Source organism: Pundamilia nyererei, unplaced genomic scaffold (assembly GCF_000239375.1).
Source record: "Pundamilia nyererei isolate P.nyererei 1_Seehausen unplaced genomic scaffold, PunNye1.0 scaffold00044, whole genome shotgun sequence".
Classification (NCBI taxonomy): Eukaryota; Metazoa; Chordata; class Actinopteri; order Cichliformes; family Cichlidae; genus Pundamilia; species Pundamilia nyererei.
This window is the reverse complement of record NW_005187445.1, coordinates 3,024,384-3,048,689: the sequence shown is the minus strand read 5'-3', so window position 1 is coordinate 3,048,689 and position 24,306 is coordinate 3,024,384. Positions and strand designations below refer to the sequence as shown.

Here is a 24,306-nt window from a genome sequence, read left to right as displayed (position 1 = left end):
GCCAGAATTGCCGACTACGTAGCTCCTCATAGAAAAGGGATGTAAACAAGTTGGGCTTTAGCTACTCCTCTAAATATATTGTTACATTTTTAGCTAAATAAAAACAGAACACAGGTAAAAATAAATAAATAAATAAATAAATAAAGATTTTAATCATCAGAGCATGATGAACATGTAATCTCTATGCTGCAAATGATATTTATCCATATTTTTCTTTCAAAATATGTCTTAAAAACACTCTCAACGTAACCAGCTTAATGTTGTTTTAATCCATTTAGTTGTAAAATTACTGATTATATTTATATGTTAATATTCTGTACGCAAAGCCTAATAATAAAGAGACATTTTTTACTAAAATAGACAAGATTTCAACTCCATCCCATGTAAATTATAACACATTTAAACATTAATACATTAACCTAACATGCTTACCTCACGCCACGTCATTTCAAACCCAACAAGTAGGTTTATTCAGGCAGTTTTCTGTTGGTCGGTCTCTCTGTGTGTCTCTGTGTAACTGGTGGTCTCTGAGGACTTCAAGGTTCCTGCTACCTCCCTGATTAACCTGAGTGTGCGAGAGGTCCTTTGATGAGAACAGCCTCCTCCCTCTCTCTCTCTCTCTCTCCTCCTCGCCCTCTCCTTCTAGTGCACATCAGGCCTTATCAAGTAATGCACACACATCAGTCCATTTGCATACTTTACTCCTAAACATTCACTGACTTTCACTACTGTAAAAAAATCTTCAAAGAACTATGAGAAGCATTTCATGAATTTTCTAACTGGAGTCACTTTGGCCAGTATAGAGAGGACAGTTTCCAGATAACTCACATTCACAGCTAGTTCATGTATCGTGTAGTGGTTTAGAAGGCAAAAGACCCACTGGTTTGATCCCAGGAGGAGACCCAGATAAGAAAGCTGTCAAATCAAACATGCAGTGCTACCTGCTGTGGCAACCCATTTATATTCAGTTTATATCTTAACATGAAATGCAGACCCAGGAGGCTAGATTGCCTTCAAAGACAGGGGGAAAAAAATTAATAGTCCTGAAGACAAATTGAACTAAACTTTAAGTCTATTTAAGTCACATGTTTCTTTATTATGGACATATACCATGAAAAGTGCAAAACAGAGGTGGTAAAAATCGGACCAGAGGGCCATAACAAACCTGCAAACAGTCCCAATCCAGTTCACTGGATTCACAGCAGAGTGAAAGTTTTGCAGGAAAGTATTAAATATTTATCAATAAATTATTAAAAACGAATCATTCAGTTTTGAAAATTAGTTTAATCATAAAGTAAAATACTGTTCATTTTTAGATCTCCAAACTTTAATGACACTATAAAGTGAATGTGAAAGGTTGAAACCATTCAATGAAAAAAAAATTATATATTATAAACAGTATGAGAAATAAATCATAAATTTGTGATCACTTTCTTTTCTTTTCTTTTTTTGTCATGTATTGATTTATGGACAATATTAATGTAATGTTGACCTGCAGACTAGGCAGGCCACAAATTCACAGAGTTATGGGATCAAAAGCCGAATCCTTTGGCACAGATATTTAACTGATGATTCCCTAACTCCTCTAGTGCCAGGAAATGTTTTTAATCCCATAGGCTGTAGGTTTTCCAAAAAGCCTGTAAGCAAATCTATTCGCTGGTTTATTAGTTGGTTTGTTTTGCTCACAGGCAAATTGTGAATCCCACCTGAAAGCACGACCTGCTTCCTTACTCAAATGAGAGCTGCAGCTTTCTAAATAAACTTCATGTTGCATCATGTAAGACTTGAAACTAACTCCTGAGACCTAAAAAGACATTGTTAAGGTATTTACTAAGGATATGGACAACGGAAATGAAAGGCTGTTTTATCTGTAAAAATTACTTTTATACAACCAGACTTCTTTTTGTAACCAGAGTTGCCCCCTGCTGGCCATTTGAGGAACTCACTTGGCTACACCTTTCACACCTGAAACCTATATCTAGCTTATAAATTTAAATATTTGTGTGTTTTATATTTATCTTGAAAGTAAAAACACTGACATCATTATTATGTGTTTATGATAATTCGAAAAGAGCCATTTCTGTTACGATGACCATGGTACCATTGTCACTGTCACCATCTCAGTATGCTAACATTAGCGCTCCTTTTACAAAGCACATTTTAAAAGGGCTGGCTGGTATGGCTGTTTCCTTATTAAATTACATTTGTGCAACAGCATGACAGATACATTCAACAGTGGAAAAATTACCACAGGATAAAGTTGTTTTTGTTCCTGCTTTCTCCTGTTGGATGACCTGCGTTAGCGTGTTCTGAGCACCTGGAAAACAGACGTTCAGCCTTTATATCAGTTATAGAAAGAGCCAATTAGTGACAAGAGCACCAAGAAAACACCAAAACCTTAGGCTGTTGGTGTATGCACTGCATTTGTTCAGTGGATAAATATGTGATAAAAGCTTTTCCTCCTGGAAGGAAATTTGGGTTTCAACAGGCTCCAATGTGAAGCAGAGGGACTCTTTCCATCTTATGCAGCAGCATATTTACAGGTTAAAGGTGCAAACAAATGCCTGCTGTTTTGTTGACACTTTACCCAAAGATCTCAGATTTGATGTCGGCAGGCTCAGGGTTTTTTCCCCCTCCTCTACATACTACTTGTGAGGTACCGCTCTGATCACCATGGGGACAAACTCTTTCATGATGCTGTTGCCATAGAACCTATTGAGATGCTGCGTCTATGCACTCTTTTCATTTTCGCTCTTTGATATGAAACACACACCAAAGCAGACAGAATTCTTTGGTTTACGTCAAAACTCAGATTAATCACCTCTCTGACGCTTGTTTTCTTTCTTTCTTTTTCTAACATGTTATTTTTTTAGTTGTTTTTCATTTAGAGTATCTAAATGTTTGGAGTCCAATCTGATTTTCCTGATACCTCCAAGCATCAAAAGCCTTCAAATCTAGCAGAGTGAGTCCAGAATGAACTGGTTGGGCAGGTGGGGAGGAGGAGTGCTGGTGTGCCCCATTATGTTGTGGATTACCCCCTCCTCCCTACAGCAACTGTGTAACTGTTATCCCCCCTTTTGTGGGGATAAGCCCAAATTTGTGGAGCAGGACGGGCGGAGGGCGCACTGGAACCCGCTGGCGTGGGGAGTTTTCAACCCCCCGCCCATACTGCTGACACTGACACAATTTCACATACACACCCGCATATACACGCTCATACAAAGTGCAAGCTAAGGGATTTGGGAGTGAGGGGTAATGGGAAGAGATGCTCTAGGAGACACGATATACACATTTTTACATTTTAACTTTACCACACACATATTTTTGTCTTTAGATGCTTCCCAGATGAAAGTGTAGAATATCAAGAATTGCAAGCAAGTGTTCACTGAACTCCGATCTTTTCTATTGCAAAGCAGCTGGGCCTGATGGCAGGATGTTTTCAACAGCATGTGCTTCAGACAGGACTCTCCAGGGAGCTGCACAGTCCTGCAAGAAAACACTTCGCCACACTTCGGCGGTTTCAAGCCCTTCTTCACTCTTATATTGCATGTGCTCCTTGTATGTACACACAAAAGAGAGCAGGATTTACGCTTCTTTTTTTTCCCTGTTTGTTTGGCTAATCCCCAATATTTAAGTAATCCTGATATGGGCAAGCCTTTCAGCACACTCTCAAAGAAATTAGAAACACTGGTGTCAACGTTACAGTTAAAGTAACTAAAGTGGTGATACAGAAATGTTTTGATTCCACCAAAAACATACCACATATTTCAAATATGAAACCTCAACTGTGTGCTGATGTGTGGTTCAGTGTGTGGTATCAGGAAATCTACAAGGAAATAAATCCATCCAGCGTTTATATTATCTGCTTAGCTTTCTGTGAATGGTTGAGTCAGAGGGGAAGCAGTTGTTTGGCATTAAAGGTTATTTATATGCATTCAGGAGTGTAGAGATGGTCAAGATGACCTGCTGAAGTTCAAAATGAGCATTGAATTTGGAAGATGCGCAATTTAAGCGATCTTATGGTTTTTAGTACAAGATGATCCGAGTACGTCTGAGATTTACAGAGAATTGTCTACAACGGAGAGAATATCCAGCGAGCGGCAGTTCTAAGATTTTAAGATTGGAGCTGTATACCCAACTGCTCGAGTAGAACATATAATAGTTTTTCTATTGAACTTTGCAAGCAGAACCTTTAAAACTTTCAGTTAAATAGCCAGTTACTAGGTAGTTTTTCCAGATTAGGATAAAACTGAAGCACCTGAAGGAAATCGAACAACTGCGGAGTGGGAGACGGACAGAGAAGAGATGTAAGCATCCAGATATAAAGCTCCGTGGAGAAAGGGCAAAACAGAAATAAGTACTTTCTACTAGATGTGGTTCTTTATTCAACTCACAGTACATTCTACAGATGCACACGTGTTACATCACCTTAATACAACAGAGTCTTGTAATACCTCCTCTTAAAAATGATGAATTGGTCCTAAAAATATAAAGGAACAAATTTAAAGTCACCAAAACTGTACATTATTAAAAAGTCACTTAACACCACATTTGGTTTTTGTCCTTTTTTTTTGTTGTTTTTTGAAAAAAAAACCAAAAAAAACCAAACAAACCACTGTCCCTTTAAGTGTAATAGGGAACATCCACGTTTATTTCCTATCAGCGGTGTCGAGTTCAGTGTAAGAAACAAGTTTAAATAAAACCCAGACTGTGGAGTCATCCTGTCGCCTTCATAGCACACCATCCATGCCGTGCAACATTGTACATTGGCCCGTGTACAGCACAAAAAATATGTATCAATAAAAGGAATGTAAGGTTGAAACCCAGGCAGCACTGTGCCCAGCACTTCATCGTCAGCTCCTTTGCAATTCTAGTCTTTAAAAAGAGAGGATTTTAGCCTACTGTAGCCTTTCAGAGGTGTTCGTGTGGTCAGATGAGCTACAGAAAAACGTGTGTGTGTGAGAGAACTGCAGGTCTGAAGCTTTAATATACTCCTGTCAATCTTGATTACAGTGTAAAAGCAAACTTTCATTGTGTGTTCTCGCAAACGGACTATTTAATAAGTGCTTAAAATTACAGTGCCATCCTTTTGGTTGCACACAGTCAGAGACACAGATCAGGTGTAGCTAGCTGAATATTTACTCTTATCAGACAGGAAAGTGAAATAAATAGTCTACGACTGACCGACCAACACTAAAAATCCTCCAGTTCCGGAAACCAGTGTCTTTCACACAGCAGCAGGAGATGGGTGTGTGTCTGTGTGTTTGTGTGGGACTGTGTGCATGTTTGTGTGTGGTGGTGGAAAAGTGTTTCACGTGTGCGTGCAAGACTTTAAGTGGAGGTTATACAACGTCTACTCATGACAGTCCAGAAACAGATTCCTTTTAGTTTAACTGGCCTTTTCATAAATCATCTAGACATCTCTATAAGGTAATCTGTACACATTCACTACAAGCTATTGCTATTAAATAATCCCAGCTATTGTAATCTTTATATATATTTATATATAGAATATATAATAAAAATATATTGAGCAAAAAAATTACTTCTAGGCATAAGACCACGTTACATTACATTTCCAATGAACAGGTAAGAAATGGCCCAAGCTCTGAAGAGTTTCGATACGTTTAGTCATTGAGTGGTGGCTAAGCAGGTCCAGTATCCAGCATGATGGCTGCAATAGTGTGATCGGTCCCTGACCTTCAGGGTGAGTCTGAGGGCCAAAATACTCAGGGCCTGAGACCGCGTCATCAACCCACAGCGGGGCTTGACCAAAGGCCTTGCTACGACATGGGGCTCACGTGAAAGGACATGACAGGAGAACGCTAACAAAAATGAGGTGCTGAGGTGAAGATGCGGAGACACGGAACAATGGAAGGTGAACAGAGACTCGTTCTCGTTATCTGCGATGGGGAATGGGTACAAGTTCAACCCAGTTCAGCTTTGGGCCCTTAGAAAAAGGTTAGGCCGGTAGAGGAAACAATAACAGACAAATAGCCAAAATCTATACATATATACCTTTACAGAGAATACACATAGCTGGAAGAAACTCCAGACAGTCTTAGCAGTAATGGAGAGTGTGTGACTGGGACGGTGAAAGCACCAACAGTCTACAGCCCCACCATCAGCGGGGATCGTCGTAGGCTCCTATTTCTCCTTATTTGAGTAGAACTCCGCCCAGCGGCTCTCAAAGAAACGCCTCATCGAATGTCCTGCCATTCCCACCTCTGACGTGTCTTCATTGAAGAGCTCACAGTTGTTGAAGACCAACTGAGCATCTGCTGCAAATTCCTCGCAGCTGAGGTACCTGAGATGAGGATAAACAGGCAGAGAAGCTTAGAACAAGGGACAAATGATTGGCAGGGATTAAAAATGTCTGAAAAATCCAAATCATTGAACTGTATAAAGTAAGAGCAGTTGATCTAACATCATTGTGATCTAAAGACTCTTGTGCTTTTCCATTCAGTTCTCATATAAGAGAGCGAGAGAGAGAAAGACTACCCCCCCCCCACTGCAATGCAGTGAACCCTACGCTTCTTTGCATTAATGAGACGTGCAGCATTATCAGCACTTACCCTCCTTGTAACAGTCTTTCTCTCATGGTGAGGAAGTCCATGGGGTTCTTGATGATTCGGCGGTAACCTGGCACCAGTCGGGGATTGACAGGTTCAAGGAATGGCCAGGCGTCTGCATGAGCCTCCATCTCCATTAGAATGATCCTGGCAGGAATTTTTTTTAAGAGTATTAACACGAATCCCCCGCAATGTAGCTGTCAAAACATCTCAGAAGACTTTAAAATCATATCATGCAGAGCTGGTGCACTCATGGCAGGTGGGACTCACTCGCAGAAGGTGAGGTCGGGTTGGTTGCGTGTTGTCATGCGGCGCCGTTTAGCGCTGCTTCCTTCTCCGGAGTGACGAGAAGATGAGGGAGGTGTCGTCACGTCTTTGTGCCGTGTCGTCATTCCGCCACTGCGTCGTGTTGTCACCTCGTCCTCGGAGCTGTCGTCTTCGTAACGTCTCTTCTTCACCCTGGTGCGCTTTTTGGACAAGCGCAGTGAATCGTCTTCATCCTACAAAAAAGGAGAATATTTCTTAAAACGAAGCAATTTCAGGGATACGATCTTAAGATTGAAAAACGGCTCAAAGTGTTATGACGTCAAGAGTGACAAGAGGAGTTCTCACCTTAGCGACACAAGTGGGACAAAACCAGTCTCCCTCTGGAATCTGGGTGATTTTAGGCCGCAAGCAGTACATGTGGCAGCCACGATCGCAGCCGTCGCACAGCAGCAGGCACTCATCATTGTCTCCCTTCTTGCAAACTTGGCAGGTCTTAAAAAAAAAGAAGAAAAAAAAAAAGAAAAGAGAGAAGCATTTATCCCATAAAGGTTAGAAACCTTAGGAGTTTGAGAAGAATTTAGTGAAATTAAGTCCAACCAGGCATTTCTAAGATTTCTTACCACTTTAGTCACAGATCTCTCCCAAGCAATGGCCTTTTCCAACTGAAGTAAACACAGACACAGCTGGGGAGCACTACGGCAGCGGTCTAAAGCCTGACGCCATGTCCGCAGTCGAGACGTGATTTCACTTTCCAGACTGGAACAGAAGAAAATTAGTTAACCCCAAAAAAAAGAAAAAAAGTGTAGCATATGAAATGTAGGATTCATTTATCCCATTTAGTCCAGGTTGTTTTTCTCACCTGATGACATCCATGGGATGCTCCTCTCCAGGTGTGGGAGTGAGAGGAGCGAGGCGCATCACTTCTGCGGGGTTCCAGAGCGGCTCCTTCAGGTAGCGTCTCTCGATGTTTCGCTCGAGGTTGGCTAGCCGCAGCACGCCCAGGTCCAGCGGGTGTGTGGCGATTCGCGGTAAGCCAGACCACTCCTTCTTGGTTCGCACGATCCAGTCGTCACGTGGGTCAGCGTCATGTTCGTAGTATTGGAGGTCATCGCGTGTGGAGTCTGGATCTGGGATTGTGTAGGGCTTAAAGGAGACAGAGATAGGAGGAATTTAAGTATCAGTGACTGACTTTAACACATCGGGTTTCAACAGAGGAAATGTGTTATCAGTGTTTTAAGGTTTACCTGAAATTCGGCCATTGGTGCGTCTGTGGTTGTTTCAGCATCGGTCATAGCGCTCTGAGGAAGTGCCTTGAAAAAACAAAATAAAATAAGTTTTACTACAAAAAATTTAAAAAAATCTACATGCACATTTGTTGTAACTTAGATACTTTTCTTGTTGCCATTTAAAGTTTACGCATATTCAAACCTAAAACTGCATCCTGGAGCATTGTATGAATTCTTTGACAGCAGAGACACACATAAAGCAGGGATATCGAGGTCTGCAGAGGATATGAACTTCTTGTGCAAACATTTCCTGCTTTTATTTTCTTTAAATCACATTAATTCACTCCTGTTAAAGCTTTAAGAATACAGAGTGGTTCTGTTTTATTGTGTGGTTTTAGTTGTGATTTTCTACCTTCAAATGGAGGTCAGCAGCAATAACCCGCTGTTCCAGGTCCTCCACCCACTGTAGTGCGCTGATGTCTGTCTCCACTGTTTTCTCCTGCACTTGCCAGGGCTGCTGCAGAGCCTCTAGCAGAGCATCCTTCTCTTCTACCTTCAACTCAAAGATTGGGTCTAATTGGATGAGAAAATCTTAATGAGAACAAATATGGCACAATTATGGGAAAGCTCATAATGATCCAGTTAACAACATTCACCGTTAATCGGTTTGGTGCATATCTCGGCCAAGCTCTCCATGTGTTTGGCTAAATGCTTATGGAGCACCTTCTCCCTGATGCCTCTTGGATGGAGGGACTGCAAGGTGATAAACAGTTCCTCTGGGGTCTTGATCCACCACCAGCCACGCACCATTGCTGGAGGGGGGAAAGAAAAAGCAGCAAAATTAAACACATTAAACAAGTGAAAAAAGAAACCACAAACACAGGAAGAGTATGTCACCCCAGAAAACAGTGAAGGCCACAGAAATCTTCATGCATATTTATGGAATTCAAATAATTTCTGAGGTAAAACTGATACATTTCAGTACTTACATGCTGGGATAGGCTTGACCACTAGCTGTGTGAAGTACTGCTGTTCAAGCTCCTGGAAAACTGAGTTTGGTGGGCGGCCGCGGCGTTTTGCTGCAGCTCCACGGGGCCCTCTGCGGGCAGGACTGCTGCCTCTGCTGCCTCTCCTTCGCCTGCGAGCTGGTCTGGCAGGTGTGGCAGGAGTGGATGGAGCTGGAGGATTGGGAGTTGGAAGGAGCTGAGGGTTTGTTGGTGGAGAACTGGCTGGGACAGCACAACCAGGGCCTGTAGGTGGAATGTCCTGTAGTGCTGGTGGTGCTGGAACCACAGGGTCAGCAGGAGGTAGGCAAGGCAAAAGTGGGTCCGGCTAAGGAGGAGGAGATTATTGATTTTTACATTATACAGACTGTGCATTGTTGTAATATTTACTATCATCATTCTGGTGGCTAACCTGTACGAGTGGAGCAGTAAGTGCAGACAGAGCACTCGGGATCTGCGGGAGAAGTTTGGGGGGTGAGCTGGGTGAAGTGGGCGTCTGGAGCTCAGTCAGAGAGTTATCATCACACGGTTGTTTGGGGAGCAGGTTGAACCACTGTCCTTGCTTCTCTGCCATCTCTTTAACACTCTCCTCCGGTCGATTACCCTCTGGAGCTTCCCCTGCTGATGAGCATGTGCCATTCATCACTGCTTCCTGTGATTGGCTGAGCCAGCTCTGGAAAGCCGCTTGTGTGAGGTCTTGTGTCCCGCTATTTGGTGATCCTGGCCCTTCCTCACTCCGGGACCTGACGCTACTTCTACGCCGACGGCGGATTTTTGCTGTGCGGAGGTGAAGCTCGACTTCAGGTTTGATTTTCCGGGGACGTCCGCGTCCTCTCGGCCTGCTCATGAGGGATGCAGTGCCCGGGAGGGGATCCTCCTCCTCCGCAGAGAAGGTCTGGGCCTGGCCTGGGGTTGCAGAAGTCGGAGAGGAAGGCAGAGTAGGAGGAGGAGTGGTTGGCAAGGGAGCTTCCTCAACTTTGGGCTCCTTTTTGGGCTCTTTTTTAAGGAAGGTGACAGGCACCTCCGCTATAAGGACTTCTCCAGAAGCTACAAGATAGAACAGTAAGGAAATGCTGAAGTGACGACAGACAAGTCAAGGGTTTATAAAGCATAAATATTCGAGTTTAGACTCAGACTTACTCAGCAGCTCTTCAGGGCCCTCGACGAGAACTCCTCCAAGGTGAGGTAGGGCCAAATATCTGCGCCGGTAACGGTCCTGCCCCAGCAGTATGGCCCGCATGGAATGAGATGACTGTAGCAGCTTTTTACGGAAAAACGCTTGGCGCTGTGGAGGATTAAGAGCAAAGGAATATTTAATATTAAGCAACAAACATGTATACAGCACTGTGCCTGTGTCATATCAGCTTTACCTTAGTTAGCTTATCTATCTGCCTTTCAAGCTCTGGAATGCTAGCATTGGTAGGGCTCTCGCTCTGCAGCAAAGAAGGAGTTCAATTAGTCTCAAGTGCATGCGTGATCGTGCTGTAGTTAAAACAGTAGAGCTGAAACATACATCACTGAGTTTGGGTTCTTCTTTGCGTGCACGGCGGTTCCCTCTCTCAAGGATTACACCACTCTCCTCCAGGCTGAGGTTCTCCTCCTCAGCTACTCTTGCACTACGCCTCCTCTCCTCAAAACACAGCTCTTCCTCTGAGCGTCCTGTACGACGTGATAGCGCCGCCTTCAGCCTGGCAGGAGGAAAACAAGTCCAACATTTAATACTGCTTGGATAAGTAGCAGAACTGAAAATAAGCGTTTAAAAACATTGATCTTACTTTCGGAGTTTCCCCTCAATGATCCACTTGTTCTTCCTGTAGGTTGTCATATTCTCCACTGTGTTGTCAATATCACTGAAATTTAAAACAAACACTGATCTTACTATTTCTTGAGTAAACTCTCCCTTTAAGCAGTCTTAGAACAAGTAATCATCTTGAACATACTTGATCACAGTGTTACTGCTGTTAAGCTCTTCCACAAGGAAACCCAGGATGGCTGCCTTGGTGTCAGGAGGCAGGGCGTGAAATGGTTTGGTTCTCAGGGTGTTGCACACTTCTGTCTCATAGCCATGAGCTTCCAAAAAAATGCGAAGTACTTCTGAAACTGTGCTGCGGCTCAGCTCCAACTCAACCAGCTTTTCCCCAAGGATCTTTACCGACTGGAGATTAAAGAAAAACTCAGACTAACGGGTTTCCGCCACATACCAAATGGGGTTACATTAATAAGCAGAATGCTTGAAGTGTATCACACACACCTGATAATACGATGGTAGGCCTGGATCATGTAGTGCAGCCTCCACCAGCTTTATCAGTAGATCCTGCAGCTCTCCTTGGCTGTCACCCAGGCCCAGGAGGCCTTCCTGCAGGGTAGCAAGGCTGGGGATGTCCTTGGGTATGTTGAGACCGATCACCTTTCCATACCCGTGTAAGAACTCTACCACAGCCAGACAGTGTGCAAAAGCTGTTCCAGAAAGCACCACACCAGGAATACGGGACAGCTCCGGGAGGGGCTATTGGAAACAAAGTTCAAAGGTCACAAAACATCAGTTTTTACATCAAAATTTAAAAAAAAAAAATTTTTTTCTAAAAAGGGGGTTAAATTAAAACTCACTTTGTGATCAGTGAGACACATATCCTCTGTGGGCTTCTTCAGCTCTTCGGCTATCAACTGCTGCCTCTTCCGCTCCTCCATCCGTCGCTGGGCCTGTGCTCTCCGCTCTGCTGCCCTCTTAGCAGCCAGAACAGCCTGAGCTGCAGCCTCTGCCTCCGCCTGAGCTTTAGCCAGGGCCTTGGCTTTACTCCGAGCCCCCAGCACCCTCTTACCCTGGGCCACCCTTTCCGTGTCAGTCTGCTGAACCGGTGGGGTGGGCTCAACCTTAATTGACCTCCTCCGGCCGAGATTCTTAGGCTCTGCAGCAGACTCTGATGCCGGCTGTGAAGCCTGTGGCGCTGATGGGTCAGTTGGTTCAGCCTTTGCCTCTAGGTGCTGGGCCTCTTGCTCGAGCTAAAACAAAAATGAATAAAATAAAATAAAATAAAATAAAATAAGAAATAAACACAAAATGATGAAGACGTGGAAGTGATAAAGATGTGCGTCTGAGGACACGAGTGTTAAGTATTTTTCTTTACCTTTGCTCTCTTTTTTTCATCTCTCATTTTCTTAATCTTTGCATCCTCCCTTCTCTTCATTCTTGCCTAAAAAAAAAAACAACAATAAATAAACGGCACCAACAAAATCAGGATGATAAATGAATAGCGTAACAGATCAGGATTACAATCAACTTGATCTACATACCTTTCTTTTCATTTTCTTTTTGATTTTAGCCAATTTCTCCTTTTCCTCCTCTGTGAGAGCTTCTATTTTTAAACACAGGGAATTAAAAATTATTTAGTCGCAGTAGAAAGAATGAGTTTATATAATGAGCAAAGACATTACGCACAACTTCTTTACTCACCCTTGGCTTCAAGTCGTTTAAGCAGCTTGGCATCAACCTTGCTAAGGAAATCAATCATCTTCGGTTTAGGAGGTCTACCGGGGCGACGGACCTGTCCTCCCTTTACCCCACGAACCCTGCGAGGTTTTTCTTTATCGGGATTTGGAGGTCGACCACGACGACCAGTGATGGCCATGATCATAGAGGGAACTTCCTCATTAGCCAGAAGGACCCACTTCACACCCTATAAAACACAGAGAAAACAGACTTTCAAAAACAATTTTCCTATATATTTTTTAAGCATTTGTAATACCTAAAGTTTAACTGTTGAGTATTTGAATACTTTATAGTTCTAATGTGAAAATATACAGACCTCGGGAGTTTCTCTCTCTTCGTAGAAGTCTCCAACAGGCATGCGTGGACTGAAGCTGAAGTGTTCTCGCGTGACCACACTGTCTGTGTGTTTCTTCAAGTACTGTGTCATTAAGTAATAAAGACACAGCCGGAGAAGCATGAGACAAAAATCAGAGTTTTAACATAATATAAAACCATAAATGAGAAAACCATGATTTTAAGAGTTTCAAATAACTTTTTAAGAATAATTTAAAAATTCTGGGAAATTCACCTTGATAATTTCTGGAAACTGTTTCATCCTCCTTCCACAAGGAGTATAGTACCAAGTTTCGCCCTTCATCCGGTTCTCCATTTTCTTCACACGAATCTCTCTCTTCCAACTACAATTAAAACAGCGTTGATCATTACAGTCTTGTCATACCTTTTTCCAACTAATTTAAGGATATTTTTGTAAACAACAAATATGAATTTATCATCCTTCCAGATATACGTCTGGTCTAGTTTGTTTACATCTAGGTTTCCATGGTATCACATTTGGCTAGCAAGGACAAAACCTCACTGAAAAATTGACTGTGTTAATGAAGACGTTTTTATAATAATTTAACTTGACATCAGTTATTAAAGCTTCAGCAAAGATAAGGGTGCTCACCAAATCCAAATAGCGCTTCTGTCATGTGAATATTTGACTGTGTTGACTTAGAATTTTTTTTTATATGATGAGTTCTGACTGAATTTGTGTCGTGTAAAAGCTCAATAAACAGTAAAAGGAAACTTTACCCGTGCAGCAGAGGGAACTGGACCTGCTCCTCTGTTGCCACTCTTCGTCTGCCAGATTCACCTGTTCCAACAAACCAAAGGTTTACCATCAAACTCTTAAACAGTGACATCTTCTTTCAACAAAATTTCCTTTTCATTACCTGCAGTGGAGCTGTCGTCGTTTTCATCAGCATCATCAGCAGCTGTTTCTGCATCTTGTTTCTTCACCCTTTTCATCTTCTTGGCTTTCTCGACTGTTGCGCTGATAGATGAAGCGTTGGCCAAAACAGCGTCAATCGTGGCTGTTATTGGATCAACCTCTTCTGTGGAAGGCCCAGCCTCCCCAGATGTTTCGTGCGCATCAACCTTTAGAGACTTCTTTCTCTTTCTGCCCTTAGCTGGCTCCACATTAGTCCCTTCCTGTTCGTTAGACTTCATTTTCTCCACCTTTGGGGTTCGACCCCGAGGCTTCGGCTGGACCTCCTCTGGAGCTGAACACAAAAGAGAAAAAAAATATTGTAAGGTAAAATCTAATACTATTAGAATAGCACTCTGTTGGAAGTCGACTGTTAAATACCTGCAGGTTTAATCCATATTGCCTTAGTAGTTCGAGGTTTGCGTGGTTTCCCTGGGGTTTTCAGATTTCCTCCGGCAGCTGGCAAAGTCTGATCAGTAACTTGTTGGAGTGGGTGTACAGCAGGGCTCTGTGCTGGGGTACTGAAGGCGATGAAGTTCTCATCTCTCATCTTGAAACTTGGTGGTGTCATTGTGTCATCAGCAGCGATTTTAGTATTAATGCCTCCAGATGAGTCTGGTGTATCATGTCCTCTGGGATCCCAGCCTGCTTCAGGTCCTGAGAATGAACAGAGCTCAAGACTAAGTAAGTGATGTTAGGCGTACAGTTCCAACAGAGAAAAGAATATTCTGATAAAGAATAATACTCTATTTAAACTGACAACTTCTTCCTGTCAAATGATGCCATACTAGTTTTAATGATCAGAAAAGAAATAACTGTACCTTGCTGAGATGACACAAACGAGTGTGTGTTGGACACATCGCTCAAATCAACAGGAGGCTCTTCAGTCTGAGAGGTGTTGTCTAGAGAAGACTCCATCACTGATTCTCCTGTAATTTCGCAGCTGTTCCTGGTTTCTTCTGCTTCTGAGGTCTCTCCTTCCCTGGTGGAGTCTAATGTGTTGTCTCTGGAGTCTTCCACAGAAAAGCTGCTATCTACAGAGTTGTCAAATATACTAGATGGCTCCTCTTCTGCGCAGGAAGTGTTGTCAAACTGAGAATTGCCCTTTCTCACGTGAAAGCTGTTGTCAAAGTGAGTCGAGTCCTCTATCCATGAGCTATCACCGCCTAAAAGAGAGGTCTTTTCTAAAGTAGAGTCGACACTGATTCCAGAGGGGGTGTTGCAGGTTGAATTGCCATCATACTGAGAGGCCGGATGCGAAGAGTTTGCAAAGCTTGTCCTGCTATGGTATGGAGACTTTCTGAGAGGAGCTTGGTCTATCGTGCAGTCCTCTGCTGCCCAGACATCACTTGGCATGTGGTGATTTTCAGAATCTGTTTGCCCATTCTTGGGCTTTTGATCAGGAGCGAGTGTGGTTTGTAAAGTTTTCCCAGGAAGCTCAGAGAGGGATTTGGGTGGCTGACTTTCAGATTTATCACTCTCAGGTGCTTCCAGCTGTGGCATCCTTACCAGGCCTGAATCAAGCAAAGGGAGGTGTTCCTCTGCGTTTTCATTTCTTTTATCAGCTAATGCTTTCCTGTCCTCACAATGGCCATGGTGCTCAGACTTGGAAGGTGACTGCTTTAGCACACGAGGAGGAGCGGTGTTAGGAGGATGTCGCTCAAGGTCAGAACTTTGGACCACTCCAGAAGATGTACCCGTTACAGGAGGCACAGACACCAAGGCAGGAGGGCTGGGCAGGGGTGCAGTCCTGGAGGCTTGAGTGGTTAGAAGAGGTAGGGTAGACAGAGGTCTCACTGTAGGACTTACATGGTCAGTGATCGAGGGCAAATTCATGCCCCCTGGTGGTGATGAAGCAATGGAAAGACCCGAATCAACAGCTTGAGGAGTGTATTTCTGACCCTGCAGTGTGAATGCTGGTTCACTGCCAACTAGAGGAGTTTTTTCCACTGAAGAGGGTGATGCAGATGGCAATGAGCAAGGGCCAGGTGGTGTTAAGGTTGAAGGTCCCGATAAAGACATCTGAGATGGAGCTAAACCGCCAGATGAGGAATTTGCAGCCACAGGGTCAGAAATCAGTTTTGGGGGTCCAGGCTTTTCATGCTGACCTCCAGATGCATCAGAGAAACGTGGTGGCATCGAAGGTGGCTTAGATTCTTGAACCATTTGCCTCTCAACCAACAAGCTGGGTGCAGAGTAAGTAGATGCAGACACTATGGAAGGAGGCGACTGTTGTACAGGAAGTCCAGAAACAGTTGCAGGCTTTTGATGAAATGCAGACTCCAATGATGAAGAGACTGAAGAAACTGCTGCAGGTCTAGACAAACTATCAGTCGAAGCAAGAGGTGTAGACAGCTTTGAAGGTGATACAGGAAGCGATGAGGTGGATGAAGACCCCACTAACAGATGCTTGAATCCTGCAGGTGATATATCACTCATGCCAGGAGGGGGAGGCCTGAGGCCTTGAACCATCAGGGGAGGAGAAGAGAGCCTGGGAGCAGCTGTTGGAGATGGAGCAAAGGATACACTGGGAGGTGTTGATATTTGTGGTGAAGTAGATTCTACATCAGGAGACGAAATTATAGTGGGTCCAGCCTCAGATGTAGGAGATCCAGAGAAAGCAGGAGCTGCAGACACCTGAGGTGGTGTTGAGGACTTGGTTAAAGAAACAGATGTATTTGCTGTAGCCACAGAGAGCTGCGACTGAGGAGGTGGGTTAACAGCTGGATCTCTGACTGGGGAAGACATTTCTGGGCGCTGAGCTGCTGGCTGTTCCGAAAGCTGACGATAATCACTCGGAGGACCCACATGAGCAGCAGGAGGTTTGGATTGGTGACTATCAGTCTTGGGTAGCCTCTGGGCAACAGGTGACCTATCACTGCCGTTGTAGCTTGTGTCTACCTCCCTGACAGTTTCCCTCGTATGCCCTAAAATAAGGAGGGAAAAAAAACATAGCAAAACTGTTAATATAATGCGAGATTGTTGTACACTGAAACACATGGTTTTTATTCTCATACTAAACATAGATAGTGAAAAAAATAATAATAATAATAATTTCGACTGATCAGACATTAAACAGTCAAACATTGGCACCTGCTGGTTAAATAATGGCACTGTCCCCAATAATAAATAATGTCAACGAGTGACGTAATACTGAACACTGTATTAACTAAGACTGGAAATATTTTCTGTTTTATTATGAATTAAACACTTGATGATTTATTTATCCTTTTCCAGGAATTAAAAGGTGACTTATTAAATTGCAATATTTTGTCTAAATACATTTGGCTTTCTGATTACCAGGACAAAACATCAGCTGTTTCTGTTGGTCAAGTAATCAATTCACATTTAACAACTAACACAGTCTATCACAGTTATTTGTATCACTCAAAAGCTGGCATTAAAATTAGGAAATAGACTATACACAGATTGATTAAATTGATTGAAACTGCAAAAAACAAAAATATATTTAAGGGTCACCTTGCATTGGAGAGGACATCCCCACATTGCTAGAGTGGGGGCTCCGTTCCCTGCTGTGGCCCTTTGGAGATCCACTATCCTGCACAGCTGATGGTGACATCATTTGTGCCGAGGACATCCCCACGGGCAGAGGGCTGCCAGTGCTCCCTCTGCCTAAGCTGTGGTGCTGAGGGCTGCCACGTGGAGGAGTGAAATTCTGAGAAGCTGGAGGCATCATCTGAGCCTGGGCTTGTGGCTGAGTTTGCTGTTGTGGTGGCGGCTGCTGCTGCTGCTGGGGTGATGACAGGGACGGGTGCTGATGCTGGTAATACGGCATCCCATTCGGCATCATGCCGTAATGCTGTGGTTGCTGGTGCTGCTGGTGGCGGTGGTGTGGGAGAGGCTGGGAGGAATGGAAGTGTTGTTGTGATGCCTGATGAGGGGTTGCCTGTAAGGACTGCTGCTGGTGATGCTGTGGTGGTGTAATCCCAGGATGTGCTTGACTCTGGTAGGTCCCATACATGCCATGGGAATTATAACTCATCTGCTGGGTGCCAGGGTTACTCCTGTTCCAGTACTGGTTCCCCGTGAGAGGCATGTTCGCTGGGCCTGAAACAGGGGCCTGATGGGAGCTTTCTATCCCCCCATTCAGCTGGTACTGTCCATGACCCTGGAACTGATGCTGTGACTGAGGCTGAACCATCCCAGGTGTAGACTGCTTCTGATGCATCCCATGCGCAGGAGAGTTGCTCACAGCTGGGCCATACTGAGGGTGCCCTCCCCACAAGTAGTCATAGCCCACGCTGCTCTGGTGGTGGTTGCTCAAGTGTGGATAAGGGGCCGATGGTGGGTGGGAACCAGGGACACTGGATCCGAGTACAGTAGTGACGCCATTCACATTCATTTCGCCATTCATATCTGTTAGTAAGAAATACAAGCTGAAAAAAAGCTATAATGGTAAAAATCTGTCTCTGAGTCACTGAGATCTAGGGCCTGTACTGCAAAGCAATTTCAACATACCCAAGACATCATTCCCTTATCTGGTTTCACACTTTGTCAATCAGGCTAAGTGGTCAATATGGTTACCAACTCCATAAATCAAGCCAGGGTTTCCCAATCTAGCTATGACCATGTGCACATTAAAAGGGTGACAATGGCAGCATTTGACCAATCATCCACAAATCTACTGAAGGTAGAGTACTGATGTTACAAAGGAATAAAATTAAAATATTTAAAAAAAAACTATAAAGAGTTTTAACACATAATACAGACTGAAAGCAGTGTGTGGGCATGTGAGAGAGGAAAGGATAGTATTACAATTGTTGTATGAACGTGTGCGGACTTTAAGTGATATAGTCAGTAAGACTGGAAAAGGCCCAGTATGCCAAAAACATCTGGCCTAACTGAAGCAAGAAAGAAAAGCTGGGAAAAATGCTGCGTAAGTTACCAGGCGTTTCAGTATTACAGTTCATTCAATGTCAAGATGTGCTTAAGACACTTCTAGCTTTCTCTTTCAACTGCAGCCCAAGTGATGTCAAGTGTTTTGAGAAGAAGGAAACAGCAAACACACAAAAAAAAGTTCAAACCGGTCAGGGTACTTTTTCCTACTTGTAGTTTGTGGAAATGTCATCAGTTTCATGGCTTAGGTGAGCACCGCATAAATATATTAAGGATAATATAACAATAAATATCATTGCAGGAAACAAAAAAACATCAGGAATAATAAAGTCTCACCTGAAGAAAAGGGAAATCTGAGTTTCTTAATTGATGTTCAGCAAATAAAAGCAAAAATTTCAGTTTCTAAAACCTGTAGGTCTTTTCTCCAAAGAAATGCTCTAGTGATGAATTCATATACCTGATGTTGTCTTATCTTGAACATAAACCGCTCTAGCAGGTGAGTTCTGCACTAAGTTACCAAGGTGATATATTCCAAGTTGAACAACAATCCTACCATTGAAAACCCAGGGTTTTAACCCTGTAGTTCTCAGTAAGAACTCAGTAAGCCCCCTAATCCCACTTTATGGTAAAGTCCACAATTTTTTTTATATATATATAAACAGTAAGGTTCATTTTATTCTAAGGTGCAGAAATACTCACTCTTCCCCTGCTGAGGAAAACTCATGGAGGACCCGTTAGTATAAAGAGAATCCCCTGAGGAGAGTTTCAGTCCTGAGTTTGCTGAAGAGTGAGTGCCATAGTTGAAATGATTATTTGAATCCATCTGAAAAACATCAAAAATAAATAAATAGTTAATTTATTAAATGTATTCATTCAGTCTGCTACCTAATGTTAGTCTACAGTATGACGTATGGAAGCGGTGCAGGTACTGAGCACGGATTAAATGTGTGAGAATCTGCATGACCAAATGGCTCTCAAACATATTATTTAATTCATTTTCGCTTCTTTTCGTGCACTTTTGAAGGCAGTCGACGCTACGTAATGCGTGCTATTTCTTCCACGAAATGTCTTTCCTCGGTGATTCTGGCAGCTGCGGCTTGTGACAGGCAGCACCATTTCGCTCCAACAACAACCGTCAAAATGTCGCAGCCAGCAACAGCAGATGCCAGGCCCTAGCGAGTGTAATGGACAAACGGGATATTACGATAGAAGCTCATCATTACCGCTGATGAGGCACTGCTGCTGCTAACACGAGCTCAGGCTCTTCAGGTCTACGGTGATAAATGTACGGCCCAGACACAAACAGTCTGAAGACCCGGCGGCCTCAGCTCAATAACAATGGGAGTGATAATATTTCACACCGTGAGGCCTGGATAATTGTTTTCTACGCCACTCTCCGTTTAAAGGCTGTCTGCAATGCATAAATAGCCCTCAGGACACTTGATTTCCTATTTCAGTAAGGCCGTTGCAATAGCAGGCGTTAGCTTGTCGCGCTAGCTGCGCTCTCAAACGAACAAACCCCCATTTCTACCACTTGCGAGTCAACTGAGCTAACCATTGATAACGTTGGATACAAGTTCAACTCTTCAAAAAGCCATTCAGACAGTTTATTTTAACGTGAAATTCCGTGCGAAAACCCACCCCGCTCCAGTTCCAAGGTTATTTAGCTAAATCATCACAAAAGAGCCTAGCTAACATACGCTAGCCACGTAGCTAACTTAATAGCATCCTTTACGTTTATCCAGAGTAAGCGCTGCGATGTTAGCTCATAGCCGGGTAGCAGGTACCATAACCACGCTACGTTGGATCCATGATGCCCATCAGTGATAGAGAGCTCCGCGAACGAAATAAATATCCACCGGTCTGCCGGTAATGACCAACATCAACCCCCTCATCAGGCTCGCTAGTTAACAGATGGAGGCGTGCTCCCCTTTTGTTCACGGGCTAACGTTAGCTAGCAGCCAGATGAAGTTACATTGTTTACGCTGCGAGCACAGACAATTTTCACAGAGCATCACGATCCTCCCACACTTCCACCGTCCAAAGTTTCCCCGATATTTCTCTAAAAGCGTGTCCGACCTTTCAGTCCTCGGGTCCCGAAGGCGCAGGTGTCTCTAAACGTTCTTCTTAACGGATGTGCGGGTGAAGATGGCAAGGCGATAAATAATAAACAACTATTCCCTAACCTTTGGGTTTTAAATTAGCAAACATGGCTGGTGTGGTCCGGTGCAGCCATGATCACAGAACAGAGCGAACAGGAGCAAATGTCCCAACAATAACTACGTATGCATCCGGTTACATTTGTTCACTAAATTTCACCCCAAAAAAAAGTAAATAAATAAAACTAAACAAATAAAAAATAAACAAGGACATTAAACTATAAATACAAATAGATAAAAGCTCAAACTTAGCAATAATAATAATAATAACAACTATTATTATTGATAATTATAATAATATAGGAATTATTATTATTATTAGTCAATACTAACAATAGTATCTGCTATTACAAGTAAAAGAATTACCAACCAAATGCACGTAAAACATGAAAAATAGTTCCTTTTTATTATGAAGAATTATAATAATTGTATTGCATTATTATTACAGATGTCTAGAATTGAAGCAGCATTAAAGAGACAAAGTTAAAATAATTTACTACATAATTGCTATGGTTAATTGACATATATTTTAAGTTAATTTTGTTATGTTATTGTCTTTTTATATATTATTATCATTTGATGATATTTTTTTGTTTTTGCAATTCATATTATCTCTATATTGTTCAGATTTAATAATATTAATACATTCCTCTTTTTTACTTGTGTGTGTTGAATAGCAAGGCTTCTGACATATAATCCTTCCACTATGTAAAGGCATCTTTATGATTACTTTAAATGCTTCTAATTCTGATACTTATTGCTTCAATAGTATGATCGCAATTAGTATGTGCTTGTGACATTTATCATGTCTGAAACGTGTTGGAGGAAAATAAAAGTAAGTCAATCAAGCAATAGCTTCATTTAGAGAAGCATAATTGTTATCATTACATCATCATGGTAAATATTATTATTACAATATTATTAACCTTGAGCCTTCCAGTCTTCTTGAGTGGAAAGTTTCACCAGTCATCGTGAAACACTTTCATACATATTTGGCCAGTTATCTTTTAGCTTTATCTCAATCTTTATCTTAATTGACATTCACTTGAAAAACAAAAAAGATTCAAAGATTATTAACTTTCAGCAAAGTAAGTTTTTAGAAGCTTTTTCCTCTCTTGACGTCGTACTTGTACCACAGTTTTTGTTATTGCAGAACTCTTTAGTGGGTTTTAATTCACTCATATGACTGCCATGTCTCTCTTTGTCTCTCATAAACGTTCTGTATATGAGAGCCACGCTTTTATTTTAATGCGCTTCAGGGTGAAAACAGGAAACTCATGTTGCTTATTACCGTCACCTTCTGCTGAATGACAATCAGTGAGAAATTCAGGCCCGAAGAGGAAGTATGCTAATATTCTGGGCCGAGGAGCCTGAAGGCTTCAGGGTCATAGCGCCGAAATACACGGGTAAAAGTTACAGTTACCCCAAATCCTACTCAAGTACAAATACTCCAGTACAAGGTAAATGACGTGTGGGCGTTTTGTATGTTAAAATGATGTAATTATGCGTATCCCATGCCGGCTGATCCCAATGCAATTCACTGATGCCCCCTAAAGGTCTTTTATAATATTTCTCTAGTTTAGGAAGCTTCACTGCCATCCACCTCCTTTTCTTTGCAGTAAATTATTTAGTGCATCATACACTCAGCAGTCATTTTATAGTTGAGCTTAAAATACACACTCACTAACTCCTTTGTTAGATATGTATAGCATCTCATTTTGCCTTCAGAACTGCTTTAATTGCAAAGATTCAGAAAGATGCTGGAAACATTTCTCTGGATTTTGCTCCATATTGACATAATAGGATCACAACGTTACTGGAGATTTATTAGCTGCAAATGATGTGTGTCTCCCGTTTCATCACACCCCCAAAGTTCTCTACTGGACTGAGATCTGATGACTGTGTCATGTTCAAGAAACCAGTTTGAGATGATCTGAGCTTTGTGATATGACATGACAGTTAGTACAAAGGAGCCCAAAGTGTGCTATGAAAATGTCACCCACACCATTACACCACCGGTAGGGACCTGAGCTATTGACATAAGGCACGATGCATCCATGCTTTCATGATGTTTATGCCAAATTCTGACTGTCCCATCTGAATGTCATAGCAGGAATCAAGACTCATCAGACCAGGTAATGTTTTCCAGTCTTCTATTGTTCCGTTTTGATGAGCCCGTGGGGATTGTAGCCTCAGTTTCCTGTTCTTAACTAACAGGAGTGGCAACCGTTGTGGTCTTCTGCTGCTACAGTCCATCTGTTTCTAACAGATGTGTTGTTTGTTCAAAGATGCTGTTCTACATTCCTTGGTTGTAACAAGTTGTTATTTGAGTAACTGTTGCGTTCCCATCAGCTCAAAGCAGACTAGCCATTCTCCTCTGACCTCTGGCATCAACAAAGCCATTTCACCCAGACAACTGCCACTGACTGGATATTTTCTTTTTGCCGGACCATCACCCAAGATGGTCTGGTGTAAGTTTGTTATAGCTAAAACAAAACAAAAAAACAAAACTAGATGTGAAAAAAAAAACCAAACATTTTCGATAGCTAAAATTAAATAAGAAAGAAATCTAACAAATTATTTTGTGAACTTGGAAAATTAACTAGTTTCAGTCTTTGTCAATTTGGTAAAACTTTGTTGTCACTTCTTGCCTGATGAGTCTTTGATGGAGGTGTTTGGTGAGACTTTGGTTTGCTGGATGTCTACGGACTGTGAGAGTTAACTGTGTTCAAAAGAAGTTCTACATTTTTATTGCAGTATCTTAACAGATTTTCCCAAATCTTGCCTCTCGTATATGTTCTCCATATAGTAATATCAAAAAAGAGATTAACTAATAAAAACTAAAGCAAAAGGAAAAATTTTCAATACAATAAAAACTGAACTGAAATGACAAAACCTAACCTTGAAACTAACACTCAACTAAAAGGAGAAAAAAAAAAGTCAAAACAAACTAAAATAAAAATTGGAAAATGCAAAACTACAACTGGTCTGGTTTGATGGTAAGATGGTTATGCAGAAGAATCCCTCGGACCAGCCTTTCTGACACTTAAATCCTCTCATTGTGAAGCTCAGTCTGGACTTCAGCAGGCCATCCTGAGCATATCTACATTCCTGAATGCACTTAATTCCTGCCATGTGATTAGCTTATTGGACATTTGCATTAACAAGCAGTTAAACAGGTGTACCTAATAAAGTGGCAAGCAGATCAGCGAGACTGTCATAATTTATTTTCCCCGATGCATTTTCTTTTTGAAAAAATCTGATGCATTTATGAAATTTACCTCCTCCCCCAGTGGTCCCTCAAAATTAAACTCAGTCTACTATAGTTGGGCAAAAAACATTCACATTATAAACTTGACAGAGAATAATTACATCATCCCTGCTGTATTCATTTGCATCCGATTCAAATAAGAGTCCAAATTTGCACAGCCTCAACTTCCAATGATTAGAAGTCGTCCCAAAACGCCAGTGATATTGGCAGGCTA

At 42.3% G+C, this 24,306-nt stretch overlaps 1 protein-coding gene across 1 annotated transcript; it reads right to left on the bottom strand.

The window, feature by feature from the left end:
- Positions 1–4,358: 4,358 nt before the first annotated feature.
- baz2a (bromodomain adjacent to zinc finger domain, 2A) lies at positions 4,359–20,922 on the bottom strand. Its single transcript, XM_013910471.1, has 30 exons — positions 20,742–20,922; positions 19,362–19,485; positions 17,286–18,182; positions 14,627–16,732; positions 14,187–14,462; positions 13,771–14,100; positions 13,631–13,691; positions 13,125–13,233; positions 12,873–12,974; positions 12,521–12,743; positions 12,400–12,422; positions 12,195–12,260; positions 11,677–12,069; positions 11,321–11,575; positions 11,010–11,224; positions 10,845–10,919; positions 10,583–10,757; positions 10,440–10,502; positions 10,210–10,354; positions 9,482–10,116; positions 9,055–9,397; positions 8,722–8,877; positions 8,478–8,638; positions 8,084–8,149; positions 7,699–7,982; positions 7,460–7,595; positions 7,185–7,331; positions 6,843–7,072; positions 6,576–6,719; positions 4,359–6,307 (listed from the first exon to the last, which is right to left on the bottom strand). Exons 2-30 carry the CDS (start codon positions 19,483–19,485, stop codon positions 6,148–6,150), a joined length of 8,100 nt encoding a protein of 2,699 aa, XP_013765925.1. The 5' UTR covers positions 20,742–20,922; the 3' UTR covers positions 4,359–6,147.
- Between the last annotated feature and the right edge of the window lie 3,384 nt (positions 20,923–24,306).